Raw genomic sequence first — 24,882 nt, forward strand, 5'->3', positions numbered from 1 at the left:
TCATAAATGATAAAAATATTCACAGAAGCTAATCAATAAGGGTTGAGTTTTCTATACATATGTTCATAAAAGAAGAAAGAATATAATTGATCAGAGGTTTTGTGACTCTGATCAATGAATGGGAGGGCAGTTATCCATATAATGTAGAAGAAATCTGAAGACTGGCTTAGCTGACTTGGCTGTGTTTTAATTAGCCATGAGAAAATGATGTCACCATTACTTTTCTGGATCTGAATTTTCTCATCTGTGAAGAAAAAGGGTTGTATCCCATAATCACTAAATTCTCTGTTATCTAGAAAAGCTCCAGCATAGAGAACAATGATCATAAAGGCACAATAGGGGAGGTGACAACTTCCATGATCAATCCTTGAGGGTGTAACTCCCTTAGGGAGTACACATACAGGATTAACTGGAGACAACGCTGGGTATGGAGAATGATATCATGGTACATAGGGCCTTTAGAATCAGTTAGCTATTTTGTTGCTGTGACTAAAGGACTTGATCAGAACAGTTGAAGAGGAGGAAGAGTTTATTTGAGGGTACGCGGTATCAGAGATCTTAGTCCGTAGAAGACCAGCGCCATTCCTTGAGGCTGGACATCATGGCAGGAGAGTGTGGCAGAGGGAAGCAGCTCACATCATCAGGAAGCAGAGAGAGAGACGCCACTCACCAGATACAAATATATACCCCAAAGTCCCCATTCCTGCCTCCTCCAGCTACACCCTACCACTTTAGTTACCACTCAGTTAATCCGTATCAGGGCAATAAATCACTGATTGGGTTAAGACAACCCAAACATTTCTCCTCTGAACCTTCTTGAATTGTCCCACATGAGCTTTTCAGGAACACCTCACATCCAAACCATAGCAAGTATTGATTTGATGTGAAAGCAAATGGGTTAACAACTGAATCTTTAGGGGGAGGAAAGCTCCATAGCAAACACAATGCTTAAAGATTCATCAGACTGAGAAATGCATGATGGATTCACTGAAAACCAGAGACCCTGAGGTTTGAGTGGCCACCCACAAAGCTTCACTGGAAGCTGAAGTATATCCATTACTTCACATGGTCAGGAAACATGTAGTCTCTTCATGATTGTACTTCCAATATTCTGGAAGACAAACAATCACCTGCTCTGAGCATCACTTTAGTTATTTGTATCCTGAAACAATGCCAGCTTCCCAGTACGATTCAAAAATTTTGAGATGATCTTAAGGCAAATTATTATAAGTATTGCAAAACAAGATGATTTAGTTTTCACCTGGGAAAGAACCATGCCTGTCCTTTTACTTCCATCCAACTTTTAGAAATGTGAAGTACATTGTGCAATGGTGAGGATTTTGGGGTGTGTGTGTGTGTGTGTGTGTGTGTGTGTTATGTATGTGCATGTCTCATATCATGTTATCTCTTTGTTTTATAGTAGCATAATACCACACATTCTAAATCAAATAGTGACTCCAACTTTGTCCTGTGGGTTTTCTTCTTGGTTGCATTTTTACTGGGACCATCTTTCCAGTATCACACTGAAACTGTCTAAAATGCAGTGGATGAAATCCTTCCACAAGATTGCAGCTATATTCCTGCAGTTTCTATCAGCAGGAAAACAGCCCCCAGAATGAGTGACCTCCAGGATAAACAGGAGACCAGCTGTGATTAGAAATATCTTTTAGTGGATTTGTACCACCCAGAGGCAGTCATGAAACTTTAAGTTTTTGATGAACAAGTCAAACAAAAGGGGGAAAGGAAAACAGACTTCTATGGTGAAGAAATTTTTGATTCATCCAAAGCCAGTAAGATTTATCTTTCCCCCCTTATAGCATAAGACAAATGAGCAGAGCTGGAGAATTAAATTAGGAACATCAAATTGCTTTTTAATTAATGTGGATTTTACTGCAATATAACTTAACCTGAAAGTTAAACTGGACTTGACCTTAAATTTACAGGAGTGAGTAAGCAACTAAAAGCTTTTAGTTTAAAGATTTGATTCCTTTCTCCTTTTATCTTCATCCTCCTGACTCCAAATCTCCCTCTCCTTAAAGTATATATCATCCAGGGAATGATAACATACTTAAAAATATTGAGCTTAAAGTAAGTAATTAAGCAAATGATAATATAATTATCTGTTGGGCTTTGGTCCAGGCACTGTCCCTAGTGCTTTGGAGAAGATGATACTCATGTAGTTTAGAGTCTAGTAATGGGAAGAAGAGCGAAGCACACATTTGCCATTACCGTACAAAGAAAGAGCTATCGGTGCCAAAGTCAGGAACAGTGAAGCACTGAGCGTGTTTGGCAAGAGGGAGCAAAACTAGAAGACAGCTGTCAAAATCATTTTCATAAAACCTCCTTTCAGATAGATTAAATGTAGTGAAAAAGCTCCAGCTTTCAAAAGAGGAGGGGCCACATAATCCTTGTCCCCCCAAATTGATCTGAGTTCATGTCCTATTTCTTGTCTACATAATCAATCCAAAACTCTTGTCCACTGAGTGTGATGTCCCTCCTCCTCTCCCACTCTAGTCTTTTATATTTCCAATGATGTATGGATGGTTCATTTAGATATCTAGTGTTAAATCTAACTGGACAAGAATAAACCTGTATAGGACACACTATTCTTTATTTATTTTCTCAGTCCACTTATTTTTGTCATTACTACTGCCACTTCCCAGATCCAGAGTTATAAAATATGGAACCACATTTAATTTAATTCGTTGTTTCCTTGGAAAGACGGTTTGGAATGAATGTGTCCCTAATTTCCCACTTAGTATTTCTCGGACTTTGGCTACAACATTTTGTATGTCTGTACTAGAATTTTTTTTTCATACCTGTCATGGAAGCTAATAGATAAACATCGGACTGGAGCCTATGCAAACACCTAACTTATTTTCTAGAACTATCAATAACAATTTTCCTTCATTTTCTCTCTCTACCCAAAGTGGCAGCTTTCAAGTCTTTTCTTCCTTGAAATGTATGACATTTCTTTTCTCCCTGTTTTCTTTTGATCTCTCCTTCAGACATTTCCCTTTGTTTCCCCCTCTCCATGAACTCACATTTCAAAATTCCTGCAAGAGTCTTTAAGATTTTCTCCCTGCCTTCACATTTTTTCTCTCCATTATTATTCCCACTATTGCCTCACCACTCCTCCAATACCACTGAAATAGAACTGTCTCCTGTTCATTACTATGCTAATTGAAAGAAAGAAAGGAAAGAAGGAAAGAAAGAAAGAAAGAAAGAAAGAGAGAGAAGGAATGAGGGTGGGTGGGATATTGGCCTCATGAATCTGACCCTGTGCTCAGAGGGCCCTGCAGTTAGCTTATGACTCTGTGGCTCTGCTCATCTTTAATTCCTAATAATTTTTGTTAATTCTTAATAAATTTTAAGCAATGCCCCATATTTTCCCTTTGTACTGGGACCCACAAATCATGTAGCTTTTCCTGCATGGCAACTTCAGCCTTTATTTCAAGTTGTATTTAGGTCAGAGCTTTTTCAGGACCCATTTTTATGACAGCCATATTTTGCTTGACATTCAACTTTTCCAATGTTCAATGCCAATATCATAATTAAGCCTTTCTAGTTTGTCAGGCACAAAAATCAAAAGTTTTTAGCCATTGTTCTCCATCATAACACACTGTTTAATTTTTACTATAGACAAAACTTTTATGTTACCTTACCTTGTATCAGTATCAAGTACTGATACTGTCCATGAAAATGGTTGACCACAATGCATTGAAAACAGACCATGTCTTAGCAAACCCTCTACTGAAAATCCCATTGAGGTTACGTTGAGGGTGCCCCCTTTTGTATCAACTCTATTAAAGAATTAGCCCTCAGCTCTAAGCGTTCAGGGATTTGTGACAAATTAATATGTTGTCATCGACCACTGAAGGGATACAATTGATTGTTTTCATTATAGCATTGGTTGTCTGGAAATTCAAAGTTCAACTGAAGTGAAATTGATCAAATTATATATTTATGCATATAAGAATATGCCTCAAGGAAACCCACCACTCTATATAAATAATATGTACAAGTTAAAAATATTTACCACAAAAATTTTAGATTGAACTTTGTCTTCTCCCTGTATCCTGGTTTTGCTGTTTTCCATATTATCCATCCATAGTTTTGCTGAAACCATGTATTCTTTTATGCCTTCTCAAATCTTACATCCCTAACATATGTAAGTGGTCAATAAATATTTGATGAATGGGTTAAACAGAGGATAAGCAATATTCCATAATACATTCCTAAAAATATGTTTTGAATATGAAAGAGATGATAGTAAACTTACAGTGGTAGAGAAGGTTATGTTCTTTGAAAAACTGGAAAATAGTATTAAAAATTGTATTTTGCCTTTTAAACACAATATTTAACCACATGCTATCAGCATTTCTAACAGTTTTTTTGTTCATTACATTTCAATTGAAAATATTTAACCAATTTAAGACTTGAGATCAAGACTATTCTACTAATTTTAGCTTCTATACCTTGCATAAATTATAAAAAATTTATGATACCCAGACTTTCATTATTTATAATATTTTTTTTTAATTCTGCCTTCTTTAAAAAGATTCAAGTTAAAGCAGCAGCAAGCGTATTGATTTTTTGGCACTCTCCAATAACTGGACTGGACCTTTGGAAATAGACCTTAGAAGTTTAATTCCCTTATTATGCAAATGCTGCATTTGGGCCAGATATATTATTTAAGGGTGACAATACATAATCATTGCCAAGTTCAATTGCATGGAAGTTGAGAAATTCTGTAAAACTAATGAATTTAAGAAAAAGTGCCAAGTCTCATTCCCTCACCAAGCCTTCATTCCCAACCACCTGTGTCCCCATGGTTCATTATGTATTTAATTGATCTTCATTTATTTTATTGTATCCTAGTTGTGTATTGTAAACTGGAGCAAGGCTGTGTTTTCATTTCCTTAGTTGTTTGTTTTAATTTTCGTATATCCCACCAATTAGCATGGTGTTAGGTACATGACTGGCTTTTTTATTTACTCTTATATATTAGAAGAATAAATGTGGTGTTTTGGTATTGAAAAAAAAGGATGATATGACAGTAGAGCTACTGCATTTTGTAAATACTGAGTCCTTCATATCTTAGTATCACTAGTTAAATATAAGGAGATGGCCCAGACAGTGTTTTCTAATACCTGCTCAAAATACACTCTGCTATTCAAGAAACTGGGATGTAAGGTTCATCAAAAATTCTTTATCATTTTCAGAATTGAAAAAATTCTCACACTATTTTAATACAAGAGGGTATATCAAAGAGAACTGATCAAACCACAGTGTTGTACTCAGAATATCTTTTTGAAGATATTTGAAATGCTTATATTTATAGCATTTTCTGGCAAGGGTCTGTTTTATAGATATTTTGCTACTTTTGGATAGCAAATGAAATCTAGTAATGTTCCTGAATAATTAACCAACAAGTTTTCATTTATAGCAGGAAGCCAATGAAAATGATATTAGTATTCAGGATACACAGAACATAAAGCACAGGGATCTTTAATTCATGGGTGAATGAAGACGGAAGCAACATGTTGAACATAACATTTCCCTATAAAGTGATTTCCGTATCATATATTATTAAGTTGATACATAGCTGCCGAGTTCTGCTCAATTTTCTGGACCTCTTCCTCCTTCAGTGCATCTGTAAGTAAAATGCACACACACATATCCTTATGCTGTGTGAAAGTTGATATGGATAAGGTCAGCTATCCAACTAGAAAGTGCCCTCCCCAGTCATTGTGATAACTCCATTATATCAGCTTTAGAGGTGGAGAGATTCTTCTGTTTGAAAAGAAATGTTAATAATTTTCTGATGAGCATATTTTAAAAATACCAACACATTTATATTTAATGCAGCTTAAAGAGGATTTCATGCTTATTCTCCCAGTGAAAGGTTCTGTTCTGCCGGATTTGTACCAGAGATAGTAATAGGCTTAAATTGTATTGTATTTTAAAAATTCATCAAAGTGTTTTCACATCTGCTCTTTCATTTGATTCTTTCTTCAGCCCTGTAATATGGGTTAAGTGTATACTAATCCTTCTTTGACAAAGATGGAAATGGAGGATCTGAGATGTTAGGCAATTTGTCAGAAGATATAGTCTAATGGGTACCAGACCTAGAAATCATGTACTGCGACTCCCTTTTCTGGCTGTTGTGTCATAAAACCCACTTTTGAATATGAACACATTTGTATACTCCGGAATATAGGTGCAAAGTAAAACCAATGAAGGAACTCTTACAAATACAAGTGCTGGAACCACATACCTAGAGATCCCAATAGACTTGGGAGGCAATGTCTTGGAATATGTATTTTTTAATATTATGTTTTAGTTATAGTTATATACAATACCTTTATTTTGTTTTTATGTGGTGCTGAGGATTGAACCCAGTGCCTGACACGTGCTAGGCAAGTGCTGTACCACTGAGCCACAACCCCACCCCTGGATATGTGTTTTTAATATGACTTATATGTGGCTTTGAGCCTGGTTAATAAACTGCCCTGGATATTTGTTCTTTTATCCAATACTGTTCCCTGTGAATTTTGCTTTCATGTACTTTGGTTGTCTTCTTAATAGGTTGTTAGTCTTTTTCAAATTTATTAGTCTCTTCTTTATTGTGTAGTTATATTGAAGTAGTGAAATTTATTACTCTTTTTCTTAAGTTTCATGGAAAGATCTTTCTCTAGATCATTTTTTAAAAATCTACAGTTAAATTAAAAATCAGGAAGCAAAAACAACCCTTCATTCTTTATAACAAAATTCATAAGTAGAAGAAATACCTAAGTGCATAATCAAATGAGAGATTCTCAATATAAGTCATAGGTAACAAAAACCATAATTCTTTTTAATCCTAAAATTTGTAAAAGTCAAAAAGTTTGCTTATAACAGCATTATTGAGAATGAGAAGAATTAGTCATTCATATAGTACTATTGATACAAAGACTTTTCAGTGAGATTGGTACCACTTCACAAAAGTAAAATTGTATATTCTCTTTGATCTAACAACTCTAGTTCTCAGGTATATATAAATCCATGCATTATGAATGTTGAAGAATATACATTTTAGCATCGTTCATAATAGATATAAAAGGCGGCCATCTAAATATCTGTTCATCATAAGGATGTGACTACATCAAATATGATACATGCATAAAAGAAATAATGATGTCTCTGTGGAAAAGAGTAAATAATATTTTATACATTCTTGTATGAAAAGATTTATAAGATATATTGGGGTTATTAAATTTTAATTCAGGATAAAATGAGAATTATACATATTATGTTATTGTTTGAATCTAAAAAGATATAGGTTTGAGTTGTATCACACTAGTAGAGTATTTGCCTAGCATGAATGTGATCTCTAGCACTGAAAAAATCCATTCACGTGTACACACACACACACACACACATAAATATATACACATACACGCTTATGTGTATATATATGTCATGAATATATTTGTAAAAACATAGACATTTCTCTAAGAAAAAATAAACTAGTAACTGTGATGTATTTGAATGAAAAAAGTGGGAGTTTGAAATGGAAAAAAAAATCCTAAATTAATAGTATATGTTTTTCTACCATTGGAATATTTTGTCTCAGATTTTTAAAATTATTAAAAAAATAAATAAACCATTAAACATAAACATATTAATCCATAAAATGATATGGAAAGTAGAGTGAACTTTATATTGTAAAATAGAACTCATCCAGTTATTTTGCATTTTTGCATTTTTTTAATCATAATAGATAAAAATATATTTACATTTTCCTAAAAATATTTACATTTTCCTAAACATATTTCCATTATTATTTCATTTGACAATGTAATCGTAAGTTTGGGAAGCATCAGTTAGCATTTTCAGCCTGTACTTTCCTACTCAATCTTTATCAAGTATGGGTTTCAGATAGAGGTATGGAGTTTCAAAAAGAGAAAAGATAAGAACTATGAGGGATCTTAGATATTTCATATTCAAACTTCATTTTGTGGATGATGAAATTGAGGTCCTGTATGATTTTTTTTCCTTTATGTTTGGACATTTCAATAATGGTTAAATTTAAGATTGAGTTAAAGTGAAAGTTACTGCAAAGTAATTTGATACACTGAGAGTGAGGGAATATAAGTTATTTTAACCAACTCTGGCTTTAGTTGGCTCTCTGACCTTGGACACATATCCTCTCTTCTCTAGATCCAGTCCTTGCGACTTTGAAATGATTGAACCCAATGATACTGTTTAGAACTATTCCATATCTATTGAACATGATTTAAAAATTCACAAAAAAGACGGTTTGTGCACTTGTAATCAAGTGCCCCAATTTCCCAAAGTTCCTGAATCTATTTAAATGTTCTCATTTTTCAAATCATGTTAAGTCAAATTAACATGTGTTTAGACAAATACTATGAATTAGGGCATTTAATAATTCTTATAAATACTTTGTTACATGAAGAATCCTATCTTCCAAGTCTTCAAATATGACTGAAGTTCACCTAAAGTTTCCATCCTTTGATTTCTTTTTTGTTTTTTTATAGCTAATTTTTTATTATGTAATTTCTTATTTATATATGACGACAGAATGCATTACAATTCTTATTAAATATATAGAGCACAATTTTTCGTATCTCTGGTTGTATACATAGTATATTCACACCAATTCGTGTCTTCATACCTGTACTTTGGATAGTAATGATCATCACATTCCACCATCATTAATTACCCCATGCCTCTTCCCTTCCTCTCCCACCCCTCTGCCCTATCTAGAGTTCCTCTATTCCTCCCATGCTCCCTCTCCCTATCCCACTATGAATCGGCCTCCTTATATCAAAGAAAACATTCAGCATTTGAATTTTTGGGATTGGCTAACTTCACTTAGCATTATCTTCTGTAACTCCATGATTTACCTGCAAATGCCATGATTTTATTCTCTTTTATTGCTGAGTAATATTCTATTGTGTATATGTGCCACATTTTTTTAATCCATTCATCTATTTTAGGGCATCTAGGTTGGTTCCACAGTTTAGCTATTGTGATTCAAGAACCAATAAATGGGATGGACTCAAACTATAAAGCTTATTCTCAGCAAAAGAAATAATCTGTGAGGTAAATAGAGAGCCCACATCTTGGGAACAAATCTTTACCTCTTACATCAGGTAGAGCACTAATCACTAGGGTATATAAAGAACTCAAAAAGCTAAACACCAAAAACAAACAAACAAACAACCCAATCAATAAATGGGCCAAGGACAGAAGAGACACTTCTCAGTAGATGATGTGCAGTCAATCAACAAATACATGAAAAAATATTCATCATCACTAGCAATTAGAGAAATGCAAATCAAAACCACTCTAAGATATCATCTCACTCTAGTTAGAATGGCAGCTATTATGCATACAAACAACAATAAGTTTTGGCGAGGATGTGGGGAAAAAGGTACACTCTTACACTGCTAGAGTGACTACAAATTGGTGCAGCCAATATGGAAAGCAGTATGGAGATTTCTTTGAAAATTGGGAATGGAACCACCATTTGACCCAGCTGTCCCTCCTCAGTTTATAACCCAAAGAATTTATGGGGACACAGCCACATCAATGTTTATAGCAGCACAATTCACAATAGCTAAACTGTGGAACCATCTGTTGATTTCTTAGAGCACTAATTGTTCATGTCACAACATTTTCTTGTGTTCTTCTATTGTTTCATGTAGTTTATTCCACAGCCTGAGCTGGAGTTTTATATTTCCCATTGAGTTTATATTAAACTATCCCTTGTAGTTTTAACAGAGGATTCAAACACATATTTCAGACTTAAAGAAATATTCCAGATTGCAGTTTAAAACATTGCCCTTCCAGATGCAGAGAAGTAGCAATACAGATAGATGCAACATGAATGACTTAGGGAAAGTTGGGGCATTGGTACCATCTGGAAAGTAATGCTGATGAAAGAGTTAACAGAATAGAAACTAAATTGTCCCTCTGTTATCCATGAGACAAATCTAAGAACATCCAAATATATAACTAGGTCCAGGAAATAGTTTCACAAGGATAATCATGGTCTTACTCTAGTTTTTCCTCATATTTTTGAGGAGAAAAGCAGTTTGCTTCCCAGGTTATGTGGAGGACCTATGGCAGACTAGCAATACAAACTAGCTTTTCGTGCAAACTGAAGCCAATTTCTTTAGATCCAAGTTTTTTTCTTTAATAGTTCCTAAGAGGAAAAAAAAATGGTTAAGGGTGGGATTTAGAAAATGCTTAAATATGCAATGTAAACAATGTCAAGTTTAGGTTCAAATCATTTTAATGAATGGGAAAATCTAATTTAGATTTTTCTTAAAGTGAGGTCATTAAAAGTATTAAAAATATATCCTCTATATATAATTCCTATGAGACAATGAGTGAAATTCACCATTTACCATATGCTTTTGAGATCTCTTAAAACAACCCTTCTCTGGTTAAATATCAACACTTTCAATAGTTTAAAATACTCAAATTCCATAATAATACATCTATACTTCATATTGATTCTCTTACAATTCATAAAGAATCTTTTTCTTTCCCTGCAGGCAGAATTTACAGCCATGCGGGAGCAGTACATGCGAGGCGGAGAGGGCTTCATCATCTGTTACTCTGTTACTGACCGCCAATCATTCCAGGAGGCTGCCAAGTTTAAAGAGCTCATTTTTCAGGTCCGCCACACCTATGAAATTCCCCTGGTGCTGGTGGGTAACAAAATTGACCTGGAACAGTTCCGCCAGGTTAGTGCCAATTTTATCTGTTAGCTTCTGTCTTTTTTTCTCAGAAGATACATAGTATTCAGTGTGGCTGCTTTCCAAGGTTGACACTGAGAATTGAAAGAAATGATGCACATGATTTTTCTAGGAAGTCTAAGTGGTCCTGCGGTTGACTGTGTTGGTTACTTCAATATAATCCATCTTGCATGCTATTTTACAGCAGGTCCTTGTCACTCCCCTATACCTTTGGATTGGGGCTGGTTCTATGATTTGCTTTGAGCCATAGTGTATATACTTGGAAAGTTGAAATTTAAGCTTCTTCAGCTTCTGCCTTTCTCACATGAGATATTCATGTTTGAGACACTATAAAGCGGCCCAAGCTAACTCTGTAGAAAGAATCATGTGGACAAAGTGAGATGAAGGCTCACAACTGTCCCTGCCAAGATACCACACATCTGGGCAAAACCATTTTGCATGTTCTAACACCAGTCACCTTATAAGTCACTCAAACCAATTCACGTTAAAAAAAAAAAAAAGAAATCTCCCGCAGAGTTCTTGTCTCGATTTCTGAAATACAGAATCCATGGCAAAGAAAATCAAAATGTTTAAGCTATTATTTTTTGGAGTAAGTTTTCATGCAGTGGTGGATAAACCAGGATCTCCCTTTCTCCCAGAATCAAAACAAGCCACTACTTCTCAGGTTTATTCAGAAATTATTTTCATCTATGATAAATTTCCTTTGAGCTACCCCTGATACTTGAGCCATCCTGGTTCAGGGATCAAGAAAGTTATCTTACATTTTCATTGCTCTGACTTGTTTTGTCTAAAGCAACATTACTGAAAACTTGCATTCAAATCAAGTTTTGGTAAATCTAATTGTCTAAATTGAATTGCTTCATCTCCATTTGCATTGACCTTAAATTTGAAATGATTTTATAGAGTTTATGTTATTCCAATTGATGATTAATTTTAATCCACTTAAAGTAGCCTGCTAGTAAGATCCTTTGCTAAGGTAGGAATCTTTACCAAAGCAAATTGAGTTTTCTCTTATTTTAAAAGTTTTTTGAATTTGAATTTTCACATTCAATGCATATTAACTCTTCTAGAAGTGAAAATATCTCACAGAAAGCCAAATTTTGTAATTTTATGCTTAATATAGAAACGTTCTTATGATTTGGTACAATTCATTTTCATGGTGACATTTTTGTATCATTTACTTGAGAGTCTAAGTATCTCAACTAATTTGTTTTCAAGGCTGTAATATTAATTTGTATCCTGTGCACTGTTTTGTTTTCTTTCTTTGTTATTTCCCTTTCTCCAAAGCAATGTAGGGTACGATATGCTTTTATTTCTGTGGGTAAGAATTCAAGCTCATCTCAACAGTTAAATATGAATCTATTCTCAGATATTTGCAGAAAACAAGAAATATAGACCTAGTACCTGGACCTTTCAGATATTCTTCTAAAGCTTAGGGATGCCTCACTTTTCTTAGGGCTTTCTAGGGCAAAGTACCAGACAAGCATCCTAACAAGTGCACCATCAATGATCCCAGGGCCATCTTTATTGCACTTCTAAGAATTTCTGGAGAATGAAAAGCTTTGGTTCAGCATCATTTGGGAAAGTCAGAAGCTAGTGAATTTGGGAACATTAGGGAAACTGTTTTCAGTTCAGGTTCTCACAGATCAATGGCTCTGTATGATTCCAAAAGCTAGTGACATTTGCTTTCCATGCACTTTCCAGGTCCTGCTTTCCTAGACTCAGAGGTGACCCTTAGGACTTCACAAAGAATGTACAACAGGACCTCAATCCCAGCTTGCATAATTAGCCACTCCTTTCTGATTAGCAGTGAAATGAATCATAAGCATCACAAATGTCACTGAAACAAATATTTTAGAAAGGCATTAATTTTGCAGATTTGACAGACTTTTCCTTTTTAGATAAAAGCCAGTAAACATGAATAGTCACCGAAAGTGCAAAAGCCATGAAAACATAAATTACAATCTTTGTTAAAATGCTCATGTACCCATGTCGCCAGTAAATGAAGTGTTGATGTGCAAATTTGGCTTCTGGCTGTGGTGCTTCTGATGGAAATAATTATTCCTAAAATCGCACAGTGGTTTTTCTTTGCAAATGATTTCAATTCACACTTTATTTTAATCTTATGACTGCCCTGTGTGGTTGTAAGGAAAGTATTTTAAGAATAAAGATATTTGAGAAGTGAATATGGATGTAGAAATTGACTTTCCTAAGCTGTTGGGGTTAGTTATAAAATTAAAGCTAAAACCCAGATCACACGTATTCTTTTTGTTACATGAGTATTTAAAAGACTAAACCTGGTTCAATTGAAAAACAAACAAACAAAAATAACAATGCTGACACTAAGACCTTTTAAAGCTCAAAGAAGTCCTGTGAGGCTTCCTAAAGTAATAGAGTTAAACCACCAAAGTTGTTGAAGGTAACCTGGAGTTGCTTTTGTTTAATAGTGAGAGACAGAGAACAAGATTCTCACTTGGCACATCTTCTCTATAGGGAAAGAGATTAAAAGGAAAGAGTCCCATTGATTAAAGCTCTTTCTTTTTATATTTGATAGGGTAGGTTTTTGTATCTTTCATGCATTGCATTTTGATGAAGTTTGTGGTATTTCAAGCAAAAAATAAAAATACAAAGCAAACAAGTAATAGACTTTAATGCCTTTTTATCATTATTTGTCTCAAGTTAAAATTTGAAAAGACTGTTTAAAAGCTAATATTTTGTCAGGAAGTAGTATTCATTTTGATACTGATGATGCCTGTGATGTATTTGTAAAACTGTGACAGGCAATTTACACGTATTATTTTATTTAATCCCCACCACAAGCCCATGTCATGGGTTCCTACATGGTGCCTATTCATCCATGAGAAAACTGAAGCTCTTGTACATTCAGGAACTTGGAGATCTCACAAAGAGAACTGTGTCACCATGTTCACACAGCCAGCTAGAGTTCAGAAATGAAATGCAAGTGCTCTTGTGTATTACAATGGGGCTTCCAACCATTATTTTATCCTGAATTATGGTTTTTATACCAGCTTCAGAATCTTAGCATGTTCCTCAGAGATTGGAACATAAATAATAGCATGTTGATGTCAAGTATAGCCAGGAGGATGAGAATGATAAGTTCCTGGGTGTGGAGAGGGCAGCTCCATGCCCTGGACAAGTGAGGGAATTTGTAAGGAATGATGTGAAGAAAAATGGGAGAAAAGCAATGAAAATGAGATTCAAAACTTCTAAAAGGGCCAGGAATGGTGGTGTAACCCTGTAATCCCAGCTACTTGGAAAGCTGAGGCAGGAGAGTCACAAGTTCAAGGCCAGTCTTGGCAATTTAATGAGATCTTGTCTCAAAATTCAAAATAAAAAAGGATTGAGGATGTAGCTCAGTGGTAGAGTGTCCCTTGGTTCAATCCCCAGTACCAAAAAATGAAAATAAAATAAAATAAAAGAACACCTTCTGATAGGCGTTGCTTTGTTATCAGGTGAACAATTTTGTCCAGAGTCCATCTAGAGTTTTATAAAAAATTTTGAAAGATTCCCAGACAAACAACATTAGTTTCTAAGCTTCCATTATCTTTGTCCCTACTTATTGTGTCTTCAAACATTACATTGGAAAGGACAAGAGGATAATTCTTATTTTTGCAAAACCCTGACCACCTGTGCATACTATAGATGCTTTCTAAATGGAATGAATTTCAGCTATTTGAGAGCTAGATTAGAAAAGTTTACATCAGTAGCAGACCATAAACTGTTCTATCCTAAACCAGATCATGATAAAACCCTCAGTCCTGAGAGTCTAATTACAGGTTACTACACAGCTGGAGACCTTGAGACTCTAATTTCCATATCTGCTGACTAAGTGCTGAATTTGGATCATGAAAGATGCCTTGTTTACTCTTTCATGAGATAGCTAATGAAAATTATTATTGTTATTTTTTAACCAAGATGGGTATCTGTATTTATAAGGATTAGGAACTCCATATTAAGAAAAATAAGATCTATGTAGAGTTGTATCAAGAGAGTGACAACTTCAGAATAAAATAAAGGAATGAGTAACTCATTCCTTATTCTCAAGAACTTTCTCTTCAGGAGCTATGCACAATAAATATGCAGAAAACCCTATTAAGCAATAGAAGTAAGTGCCAAACACTATGATATCTGATACTGCCTATAAGTGCTATAGCTTTCAATAAGTTGTTCACAGATGCAAAAGATCCACATGGACACATATATGAGGAAGACACAAGTATCCTGACCACATAGAAGAGATCAGGTAAATAGTGACTCATGGTTATTTTAAGAAAATAGGAAAGAATAAGTCTAGGGAGGAAGAAATAAATCTTGAGGCTTACAAGTATAAACAAACATGGTGAGTGGTTGGTGGGGGGTTGAGGAAATAATTCTGCCTAGTAAACGGTCAAGCATGCTCCCAATAATTTATTTTCTTTTTTTTAAATTTTTTAAATTTGTTTTAATTAGTTATACATGTCAGTACAATAACCTTGACATATCAAACATTTGAATCAGATGGGGTATAATTTCTCATTTTTCTGAGTGTACAGGTTGCAGAATCACATTGGTCATGCAGTCACGTATATACACACAGTAATAATAATGTCAATTTTATTCCGCTGTCCTTCTTATCCCCCCTTCTTCTCCCCTCCCCTCCTGTCACCTCTCTCTACCCCAATCTAATGTGACACAATTCTTTTTTCTCCTAACATCGTCATACATGTATTTTGTATAACGATGAGGGTCTCCTTCCATCTTCCATGCAATTCCCCTTCTCCCTCCCTTTTCCTCCCACCTCTCTTCCCTATCTAGAAGTAATCTTCTTCTCATGCTCTTCCTCCCTACCCCATTTTGAGTCACCCCCCCCTTATATCAGAGAAGACATTCAACATTTTTTGGGGGGGATTGGCTAACTTCACTTAGCATAATCTACTCTAATGCCATCCATTTCCCTGCAAATGTCATGATCTTGTTATTTTTTAGTGCTGAGTAATATTCCATTGTGTATACCTGCCACATTTTTTTTTTATCCTTTCATCCATTGAAGGGCATCTAGGTTGATTCCACAGTCTAGCTATTGTGAGTTGTGCTGCTATAAACATTGATGTGGCGTATCCCTGTAGAATGCTGTTTTTAGGTCTTTTGGGTATAGTCCAAGAAGAGGAATAGTGGGTCAAATGGTGGTTCCATTCCCAGCTTTCCAAGGAATCTCCATACTGCTTTCCAAATTGGCTGCACCAATTTGCAGTCCCATCAGCAATGTATGAGTGTGTCTTTTCCTCCACATCCTCACCAGCACTTGTTGTTTGACTTCATAATGGCTGCCATTCTTACTGGAGTGAGATGGTATCTTAGAGTAGTTTTAATTTGAATTTCTCTGATTACTAGAGATGATGAGCATTTTTTCAAGTATTTGTTGATTGATTGTATATCCTCTTCTGAGAAGTGTCTGTTCAGGTCTTGGCCCATTTGTTGATTTGGTTATTTGGGGTTTTTTGGTGATTAACTTTTTGACCTCTTTGTATACCCTAGAGCTTAGAGCTCAATCTGATGTGTGAAGGGTAAAAATTTGTTCCCAGGATGTAGGCTCCCTATTCACCTCACATATTATTTCTCTTGCTGAGAAAAAAACTTTTTAGTTTGAATTCATCCCATTTGTTGATTCTTAGTTTTAATTCTTGTGCTATGGGTGTCTTATTAAGGAACTTGGAGCCTAACCCCACGTGATGGAAATTAGGGCCAACTTTTTCTTCTATTAGACGCAGAGTCTGGTTTGATTCCTAGATCCTTGATCCATTTTGAGTTACCTTTTGTGCATGGTGAGAGATAGGGATTCAATTTCATTTTGTTGCATATGGATTTCCAGTTCTCCCAGCACCATTTGTTGAAGATGCTATCCTTTCTCCATTGCATGCTTTTAGCACCTTTGTCTAATATAAGGTAGTTGTAATTTTGTGGGTTGGTCTCCTGTGTCCTCTATTCATAGACAAGGCCTGACTCAAAGATACATTGCAGCAGAGACAAAACATAAATGTATACCAAAGTGCATTTAATCTGCTGTAGTGAAGTAATTAATTGCAAATCATAGTCAAACTTAAAAAATAAAAGAGTACCACTTCATTATCTTTCATTACCAGTACATTAGATTATTCACATAAACACATTTTCCAAATAATGAGGGTTTATTTTTTGAAAGGAAAAGAGAGGTTTGGCAATTTACTCATTATTATTGGAATAGACACTCAAATTCAACTAGCAATTATTTTAGCTGCAATTACCCTTTGATAGCATTTCTTTTGTATGTTACCTCATTTAATTAAGTAAATATGAATCTGTTAATTCCTATTGAGATGGAAAGCAAAACTTAGAGTTTTACCCAATTTATTCAAACTAAAAGGGATTTTAGATCTAGAATTTGATCTTAAATGAGTTTTCTCACATACACATGCATACATAAACACACACACACACACACATATATATGTATATATATATATAATCATTGTACATGTACGTATATGTATATGCATATATATGGTTGGCATTATATATAACCATAGGTAATAATGAATATATGTATTTTTCATTCAATTTATTTAACAAGTTTTTAACAACCACACAATGGGTAAGAAACAGGCACTCTTTTAGTATCTGGTTGCACAGGGATGAATATGACAGACATCTGTATCTTTGATAAACTAAATTAACAGTGGACAGAATATGAATAATTTGAATGTGTGTGTTTATTTTATACCAACTGCACAACACAAAAAATGCTCTGATTAATAATATTACACATATACACATGTGTGCATGAACATACAAACACACACACAAATACACACATACATTCCAGTATTGAAAAGAGGAAGAAAAAAAAGTGGGAGAAGGGAGAAGAGGGCAGTGTGGGTGAGTAAGAAAACCATCTCTGATAGAGTAGTCAGGAAGGCCTCTCTAAGAAGAAGTCATTGGGCAGAAACCTGTGGGAAGAGCATTCCAGATAGATCCAACAGTATTTATCAAATCTTCATGGTGAAATGTAGATCAGGTTATTTGAAAACCAACATGGAGGATGCAGGGTCAGATATATAGCACCATAAAAGATTTGGGGTAAGGAGCATGCACTTTTTTTAAGTGATAAGGGCAACTGTTGGTTTAAAACATTGAGCTGAGCTATGACATGAATGCATTTTCATTAAGTCATTCTAGCTGTTGAATGTGGCCACAGTGAAGCAGGAAAACCAATTAGGAGAACAGGTCAACAAGATTAGAAATGATGGCAGCTTGGGTGAAAGCCCTAGTACCAAATATTTGTGAATTCCACACTCACACAGCATGCTGAGAGGATGGCAAGTGACAAAATTGCAATGATGTTTGGAGATATATCATGTAACACAAAAGCTGGACAATCTTCAGTGGCACCTGAGATCATCAAATGCATTATTAAACAATACATTGCATGTTCCTGATGAATTGCTAAAACATGATTAAGACATAATCTCAGCATATATATTCTTGAAAGCAACAGAGAATATGGCCCAAAGAATAAGATAGCCCTGGGTTTTTATCTTTATGCAGTTAATTACCATGTCCTGACAAATATCGGCAACCAACATCCATATTCTTCATGAGAGTTCTTCCTTCTCAGCACAGAGGTAGGCAAATGTAGTCAGTAGAGAGTTTCCAGCTGTCAAGAGCCTCAGGGTCAGAAGGGGCTACATCAAGACTCTTTGCCTGCAGTCACACCCTTCCTGTATTTCTAGTGAAGTTTAGTATAAATTTCCACACATTTCAGCATAACGTGGAACACTCTGACAGGCAAATCTTGTTCTGGTCCTACTCTTCTAATGACTGAATTGTCAACAATGGTTGGTGTTATGGTTTAGATGTAAGGTGTCCCTGAAAAGCTCATGTGTGAGAAAATGCAAGAAGGTTCAGAGAAGAAATGATTAAGATGTGAAAACCTTAACCCAATCAGTGAATTAATCCCTGGAAAAAGCTGACTAAAAGAGTTGGGCTGGCATTCATGTTCAACTTTCTCTTCTGTTCACTTCCTCCACTGAGACTCTGTTCTTAGGGTGCAGCTAGATAATGTCAGTGGATTACTGCCTGGCACACAGCAGGGACTCAATAGATATTAGGTGTCCCCATTTTCATCCCTCACTGAGTGTTATAGTTTGGGTTTGCCTTGTCTCCCCAAAGCCCACAAGTTGAAGGTTGTTCTCTAGTCTGTGGCACTATTGTGAAACCCTTAGGGATGGGGCCTAGTGAAAGGACGTTAGGTCATTCCATAGTCTTGAAGGGAATATTGAGAACCTGGGGACTGCCTCCTTGTTCTTTGTTTCCCAACTGCTTTCAAGTAAGCAGACCTCCTTTGCTATGTATTCCACCATGAGATATTGTACTGTTACAGGCCCAAAGCAAAAGGGTCAACTAACCAATCAAAACCTTTAAAACCTCCTCATCAAACGTTGATTATGTACGGTATTTTTTCACAGTAACAGAAAATTGACTAGCACACCTGGATTGTTGTGAAAGGTTATTGTTATGCTTCTAATTTACTCTTTAAAAGTTAAAAACTAGCCAGCAAGAAGTGTAAAAATTGTGTAAAAAGTAAGAGTAATTAAAAGTGGGTGAAATCTCAGGGGGTTTTCGATAACCAAAGTATACAGGCTTCAGTGTATGAATTTTGCAAACCCATATTGAAATTATTTTTCAATTTTTTTACCTTGAAACATGGAGTAGCAATTCTATAAAATTCTGTGAAACAGAGTAGCACAGTTACATTTTGTTATTGAATTCTTTCTTGTTTTCTAATATTTTAAAAGAATATTTGCTGTGTGATTTTAGTCCTTTGAAATACGTGGAGGGGTGATTTACAGTATTTCATATTTTCAGTTTTGGTAAATGTTCCATATATATTTGATAAGAAAGTATTCCTTTGAGTTCACCATTACATGGGTGTACAAATTGGCAGTTACTTTATTTTGACAATTTGAAAATCACATTCCAGTCCTTCTGGTAGTTTTTATCTTGTGTGGAAGGCCAGGTTTACATCTAATGGCATTTTGCAGGTTCTCTTCTCCACATTACTTATATCATAACTCCCCACCCTAGTGTTTTTTAAGGTTTTCTTGTCGCCTACAGTTTTTGACAAGTTTAACCTGATGTCCCTGTGTGGCTCTCTCACTCTCTCCTCTGCTAGCTCATGGGTTTAAGTAAAACTGAGAAATCTAAAGTTGACAAAGTGAACATAAAAAGGATTATTGGCTATTCCAGAAAAGCTAGGGCTCATTTTTAAATGCATGGAAACACTTATCTGATGTGAGACCCAGGGTTCCTAAAATGTGGTCTCCAAACCAGAAGAATCATTATCACTTGTGAGCTCTGTTAGATAACAGATTCTCAGAGACTATCTGAGTCTTATATATAGGGATATGGCACAGAAGCCTAGTTGAGTAAATTTTCTGAGTGACTCTGGAGCATGCTAAACATAGAGAACCACAATCCTAGAATAGAAGTGGAAGGACATGAAGGGTGCTTTTTATCATTTGGGCATAATCAGGGGGAGTCTAAAACCTCCAAGCACTAAATGAAATATTTGAGGCCTAAAAGGGAAATACACACACACACACACACACACAGACTTAAAGTATAAAAATATTTAAACATAAAGTTAATTTATGCTTATATTAAAACACTGGTGATGAAAATATTAGACTCAATACAATTTTCTAACTAAATTTGTCATTTAAACATCTAAATTTTGCTGTGGATTTTGTGTAGCTACAGCTAAATAGCCTGTGAGTTTCCTGTTTCATTGGAACAGAGATTGTGCCTGCTCAGATTGAGCTGATATAACTGTTTGCTTCCCTTCCTTATTTAAATTGTGTTACATTGAATTGTTTGGTTTGCATGGATCATTGACTACATTTGTAAAATTGACAGGTCAGTGGGCTTGTGGAAATAAGCTTGTTTCTTTTTAAGGAGAAGAAGAAAAGAAAGCTACATCAGTAATCAGATTGGTTCCTTGATTTGAAGTCCAAGATTATAAAAAATATTGTTCTGAATTGATTTCTTACAGTTTTTAAAACCAACCATTTAAAATAGCCATCCAAAAGGAAATAAATCGAAATGGGTGAAGGTTATATTTTGTATCGTCCTGTACCTGATTTTGCTTTTTCTTGTTCTTCCTCATGTATCCTAGCCTGGTAAAATTCTGATATTTGTAGTTTCCTCAATGCTCAACAATTGGACTTCAGGCTGTACCCAGTAGTGTGTGTATGTGTGTGTGTGTGTGTGTGTGTACGTGTGTGGTTTTATAGGTTCATATATGATTATCAGTACATTAGAGACTGGAACAATCCTATGAATGCAAAATAATGATGTCTATAGGCTGAATTACAAACATTCTGAAAAGAGCCATTTGCTGTTTGCACGTTGGTAATTTTTAAAAAATCATTCAACCGCATATTTAGGAAATTTTCAAAAATTATCTGGAAATAATTTAGATAAACAAGTGGTTTTAGACAACTATGTGGAGAAGCCACTTATGCACTTCTCTCAGTATCCCCAATATTAATATTATGCATGACTACAGAATTTTATCAAATATAAAACATTGGCATTGGTTCAATCAAAAAATGTATTCAAATTCCATCAGTTACATTTGCACACATCTCTGTGTGTGCATGTGTATAATTCATTGAAATTCTATGAAATGTAGCTTATGTTAGTTAGCTCCTCCACAATCAAGATGTTCAACCATACTACTAGCACAGACTCTTATGTTTCTCTTCTAACATATCTATCCTCCCTACCCTAGTCCCTAACCCCAGCAATCATCAATCCACCAACTCATTTCCCTTTTCTAAAATTACTAATTTTTAATTGTGAAGTAAATAGAATAATTTTATATGCATTCTTTTGAGCTTGGCTTTTTTTTTTTTTTTTAACTCAGCTTTATTTCTTGAGGAACCCCTTCAGTTTCGTGTTTACCAGTGTGTGTTTGTGTTTACTATTGAATGCTGTTCAGGTTTGAATGTGCCCCAGCTTGTTCACCTACTTATGCTTTTATTTTGACTATTTATTGTTTCTAATTTGTTGGAGTTTAATGTGCTATTCTGGTTCTGAATTCTTAAAATAGATGCTTAGCACATTAATTTTTATCCATTCTACTTTTATCCATTCTACTTTTCTAGTTTATGCACTTGAAGATAAATTAACATGCTAAGGAAGATTTTAATTGTACATCTTTAATTCTACAGTTCTGTATATTATATTTTTATGTTTTAATTCAAAATATTTTGCAGTTTCAATTATGATTTATTCTTTGATTCATTTGTGTTTCAAAAATGTGGTTCTTAACTTCTGATCATGTGGCACATTGCTAGTTACCATTTAGTTATCAAATTCCTTATTTTCTAATATTTTAAAAGGATGTGTTGTGTACATCTTTAGTTTCTTGAACTTTATATTGTGTTAATTTATAACACTTTGAAATATAATTTTGGTAAATGTTCCATACATCTTTAATAAGAATACATACATTTGGGTTCAATGATGTTGCACAAATGGACACAAAAGTTATTTCTTTAACAAATTTGAGATCACATTCCATTCCTTCTGTTGCCTATTGTTTGTGTTGAATAATTGCTATTTTGAAAGTACTCCTGCAGCACATTTCCTATACCATAACTTGCCACCCCATTGTTTTACAATTTTTCTGTTTTGTTTGTTTGTTTTCTTCTCAACAGACTCAATCTGGCCCTATGTGACTCTCTCTTTCTTTCTCTAGATATGTGTTACTTCCAAGCATGTATAGTAAAATTTGAATTCTTTTTCTATTGCTCAGATTTGGAAAATTCTGTCATTATATCTTCAGAGTTTTCCTTTTATCTTATTCTCTACTCTCATAGGATTAGAATTAGGACTGTGTCAATCTTTTATACTTCATTCTTGTATCCCACTTTCATTCTTTTTCTCTTTTTATACTTTTATCTCCCTGAGCCATATTCTTGGTTTTATTCTTCTGAATTTTTTATTATTTAATTTTTCCCTTATTCTTAATCTGTCTTAAACTCATCCACTGAGTTCTTCATTTCAATAGTTCTACTTTTTCATTCCAGAAATACTGATCTTTAGATTTCATCATCTTTTACAAGTTCTAATATATTTCCTTGAAATAGTATAGAATGATTGTCTGTCTTTAAAAAAAGTTTCTCAATTTTTTAGTACTTTACCTCTGGAAGGAGACTAAGAAGACTAAAATTCCCACATCATCTTACTCTAGTCAGTAACTGGATGACAGGAAACTGAGATACAGACCTTATAGGGGCTCATCTCTTTATTTCCCACTTTTATTCTTAGCATGAGGATATTTGGCCCAACTCAAACCTGGGGAGAAAGGCTGCTTGTCAGGCCCTATGCTACTATTTTTGTTGCCACTCCTGTGGAGACCTAGTTCTACTCAGTTTCTCAGTGGAGAACATTTGCCTCTATAGGTAAAGAGGTGCCAGACCCCTGGCTCACCTCTCTTACTTTCCTTCTCCTACTTTATCTGTCCCTGGAGTTCTTCACTGCCTAGGGGACTCACATAGATTACCTTGGTAGTTTTTCCATATCCATTTTTTTTTTTGTATCAGTAAGAGAGCTCTTCAACATTACTGGGTTGGCTATTGCCAGAAGTGGCCTTCACGCTCACACCTTGATGTAAATTCTTATTCTTTGATCAACTTGCCCTGCTCAAGCGGATAGAGTTGGCAGGGTGTCTCCATACTGTACCACTAGTTCTTGCAAAATGAACATGAATTAATTTCAATACCAATTAATGTGACTGATGTTTAAGTATGTTTTAAAAGATTTGTGAGCTCTTGTACCAGGGCTGGGCCCTGAAAAACTGCTCTTCTGGAAAGGTCAGAATTACATGCATCCAGCCCTACAGAGGGAATTGTACAGGCATCTACCACCTTCACAGATGACAGAGGAAGAGGAGGGCTGAGTCCGTCACATGCAGGTGAGCTTACGGTCCCACTGGGTTCTTCCAGGTCAGGTCAAGAATCCTTGGTGGGAATCTGCTTTGAGTATTGTGTTTGCTTTTCTCTGGGTTCTTGTATGATTATTGATTATGCTTTCCATCCCTGATGCTCAACCCCTCCAGTAATCTACACTGTAAATACAATCGCCCTCTTCCAACTCAAGGGGGACACAGGCCACCTCTGCCATCCCATGTTATTTTACCACTTCTCATCCTTTTGAATCAAAATTATCACCATATTAAGCCTTTTCTTTGCTCACTGAACATCATGTGTTGGTGTGCCCTCTTGCTATGACTTCCACTGTCCGTGCTTTGGCTTTTGCACTTTTCAAAGTCCATCCATTGTTTACAGATCTGCCTACACAACTAGTTTGTGCACTTAAATCAAGGAGGAAACATGCTATACAAAATCAGAAAAAAATAAAGGAAGATATTTTAAAAAATAGAGAAACAGTACTTTTTTTTCCTTTTTGTCTTAAAACACAAATCAAGAGAGGAAAGAGAAAAGCTTTTAGATTAATGATGCTATAGAACATTGTCATGATGGGGCTGGGGTTGTGGCTCAGAGGTAGAGCACTTGCCTAGCATGTATGAAGCACTGGGTTCAATCCTCTGCACCATATTAAAATAAGTAAAATAAAGGTGCCATGTCCATTGACAACTAAAAACATTTTAAAAAATTAATGAATATCTCCTCTTAACCACCAGACTATGAGGCAATGATGGGCATGAGGAGCAACGAGAGTGCAGATAGGCAGGAAGATTGGCCAGTCCAAGCCTTGAGGAGGGGGACTCCTAATAATTAGAAAGATGCATTGTTTGCATTAGTAGTTCTCTTTTTGGTTGTGGGGTGGGAGGGCAGTTCTGGGGATTTAGCCCAGGATCACTTTACCACTGAGCCATATCCCCAGCCCTTTTCATTTTGAGATAGGTTCTAGCTAAGTTGCTTAGGCTTCCCTAAATTGCGGAATCTGATCTAGAACTTGACATCCTCCTGAGTCGCTGAGATTACAGGTGTGTACAACTGTGCCTAGCTAAATGGTTCTCTTAAGGGAGAAAACAAAG

At 35.3% G+C, this 24,882-nt stretch overlaps 1 protein-coding gene across 3 annotated transcripts in view; it reads left to right on the top strand.

Moving 5' to 3' along the window:
* Rit2 (Ras like without CAAX 2) overlaps window positions 1–24,882 on the top strand; it is a 331,975-nt gene that overhangs the window by 161,173 nt on the left and 145,920 nt on the right. For 2 of the 3 annotated variants that reach the window (XM_048806306.1, XM_015482244.2), the window contains one exon: window positions 10,575–10,766. In XM_048806306.1, coding sequence (XP_048662263.1) covers window positions 10,575–10,766 — 192 coding nt within the window. Of the gene's footprint in view, window positions 1–10,574; window positions 10,767–12,482; window positions 14,104–24,882 lie in introns of those variants that run through there. The other variant, XM_048806307.1, reaches the window with a different exon arrangement.

This window comes from Marmota marmota, unplaced genomic scaffold (genome assembly GCF_001458135.2).
Source record: "Marmota marmota marmota unplaced genomic scaffold, marMar, whole genome shotgun sequence".
In the NCBI taxonomy this organism is placed as follows: Eukaryota; Metazoa; Chordata; class Mammalia; order Rodentia; family Sciuridae; genus Marmota; species Marmota marmota.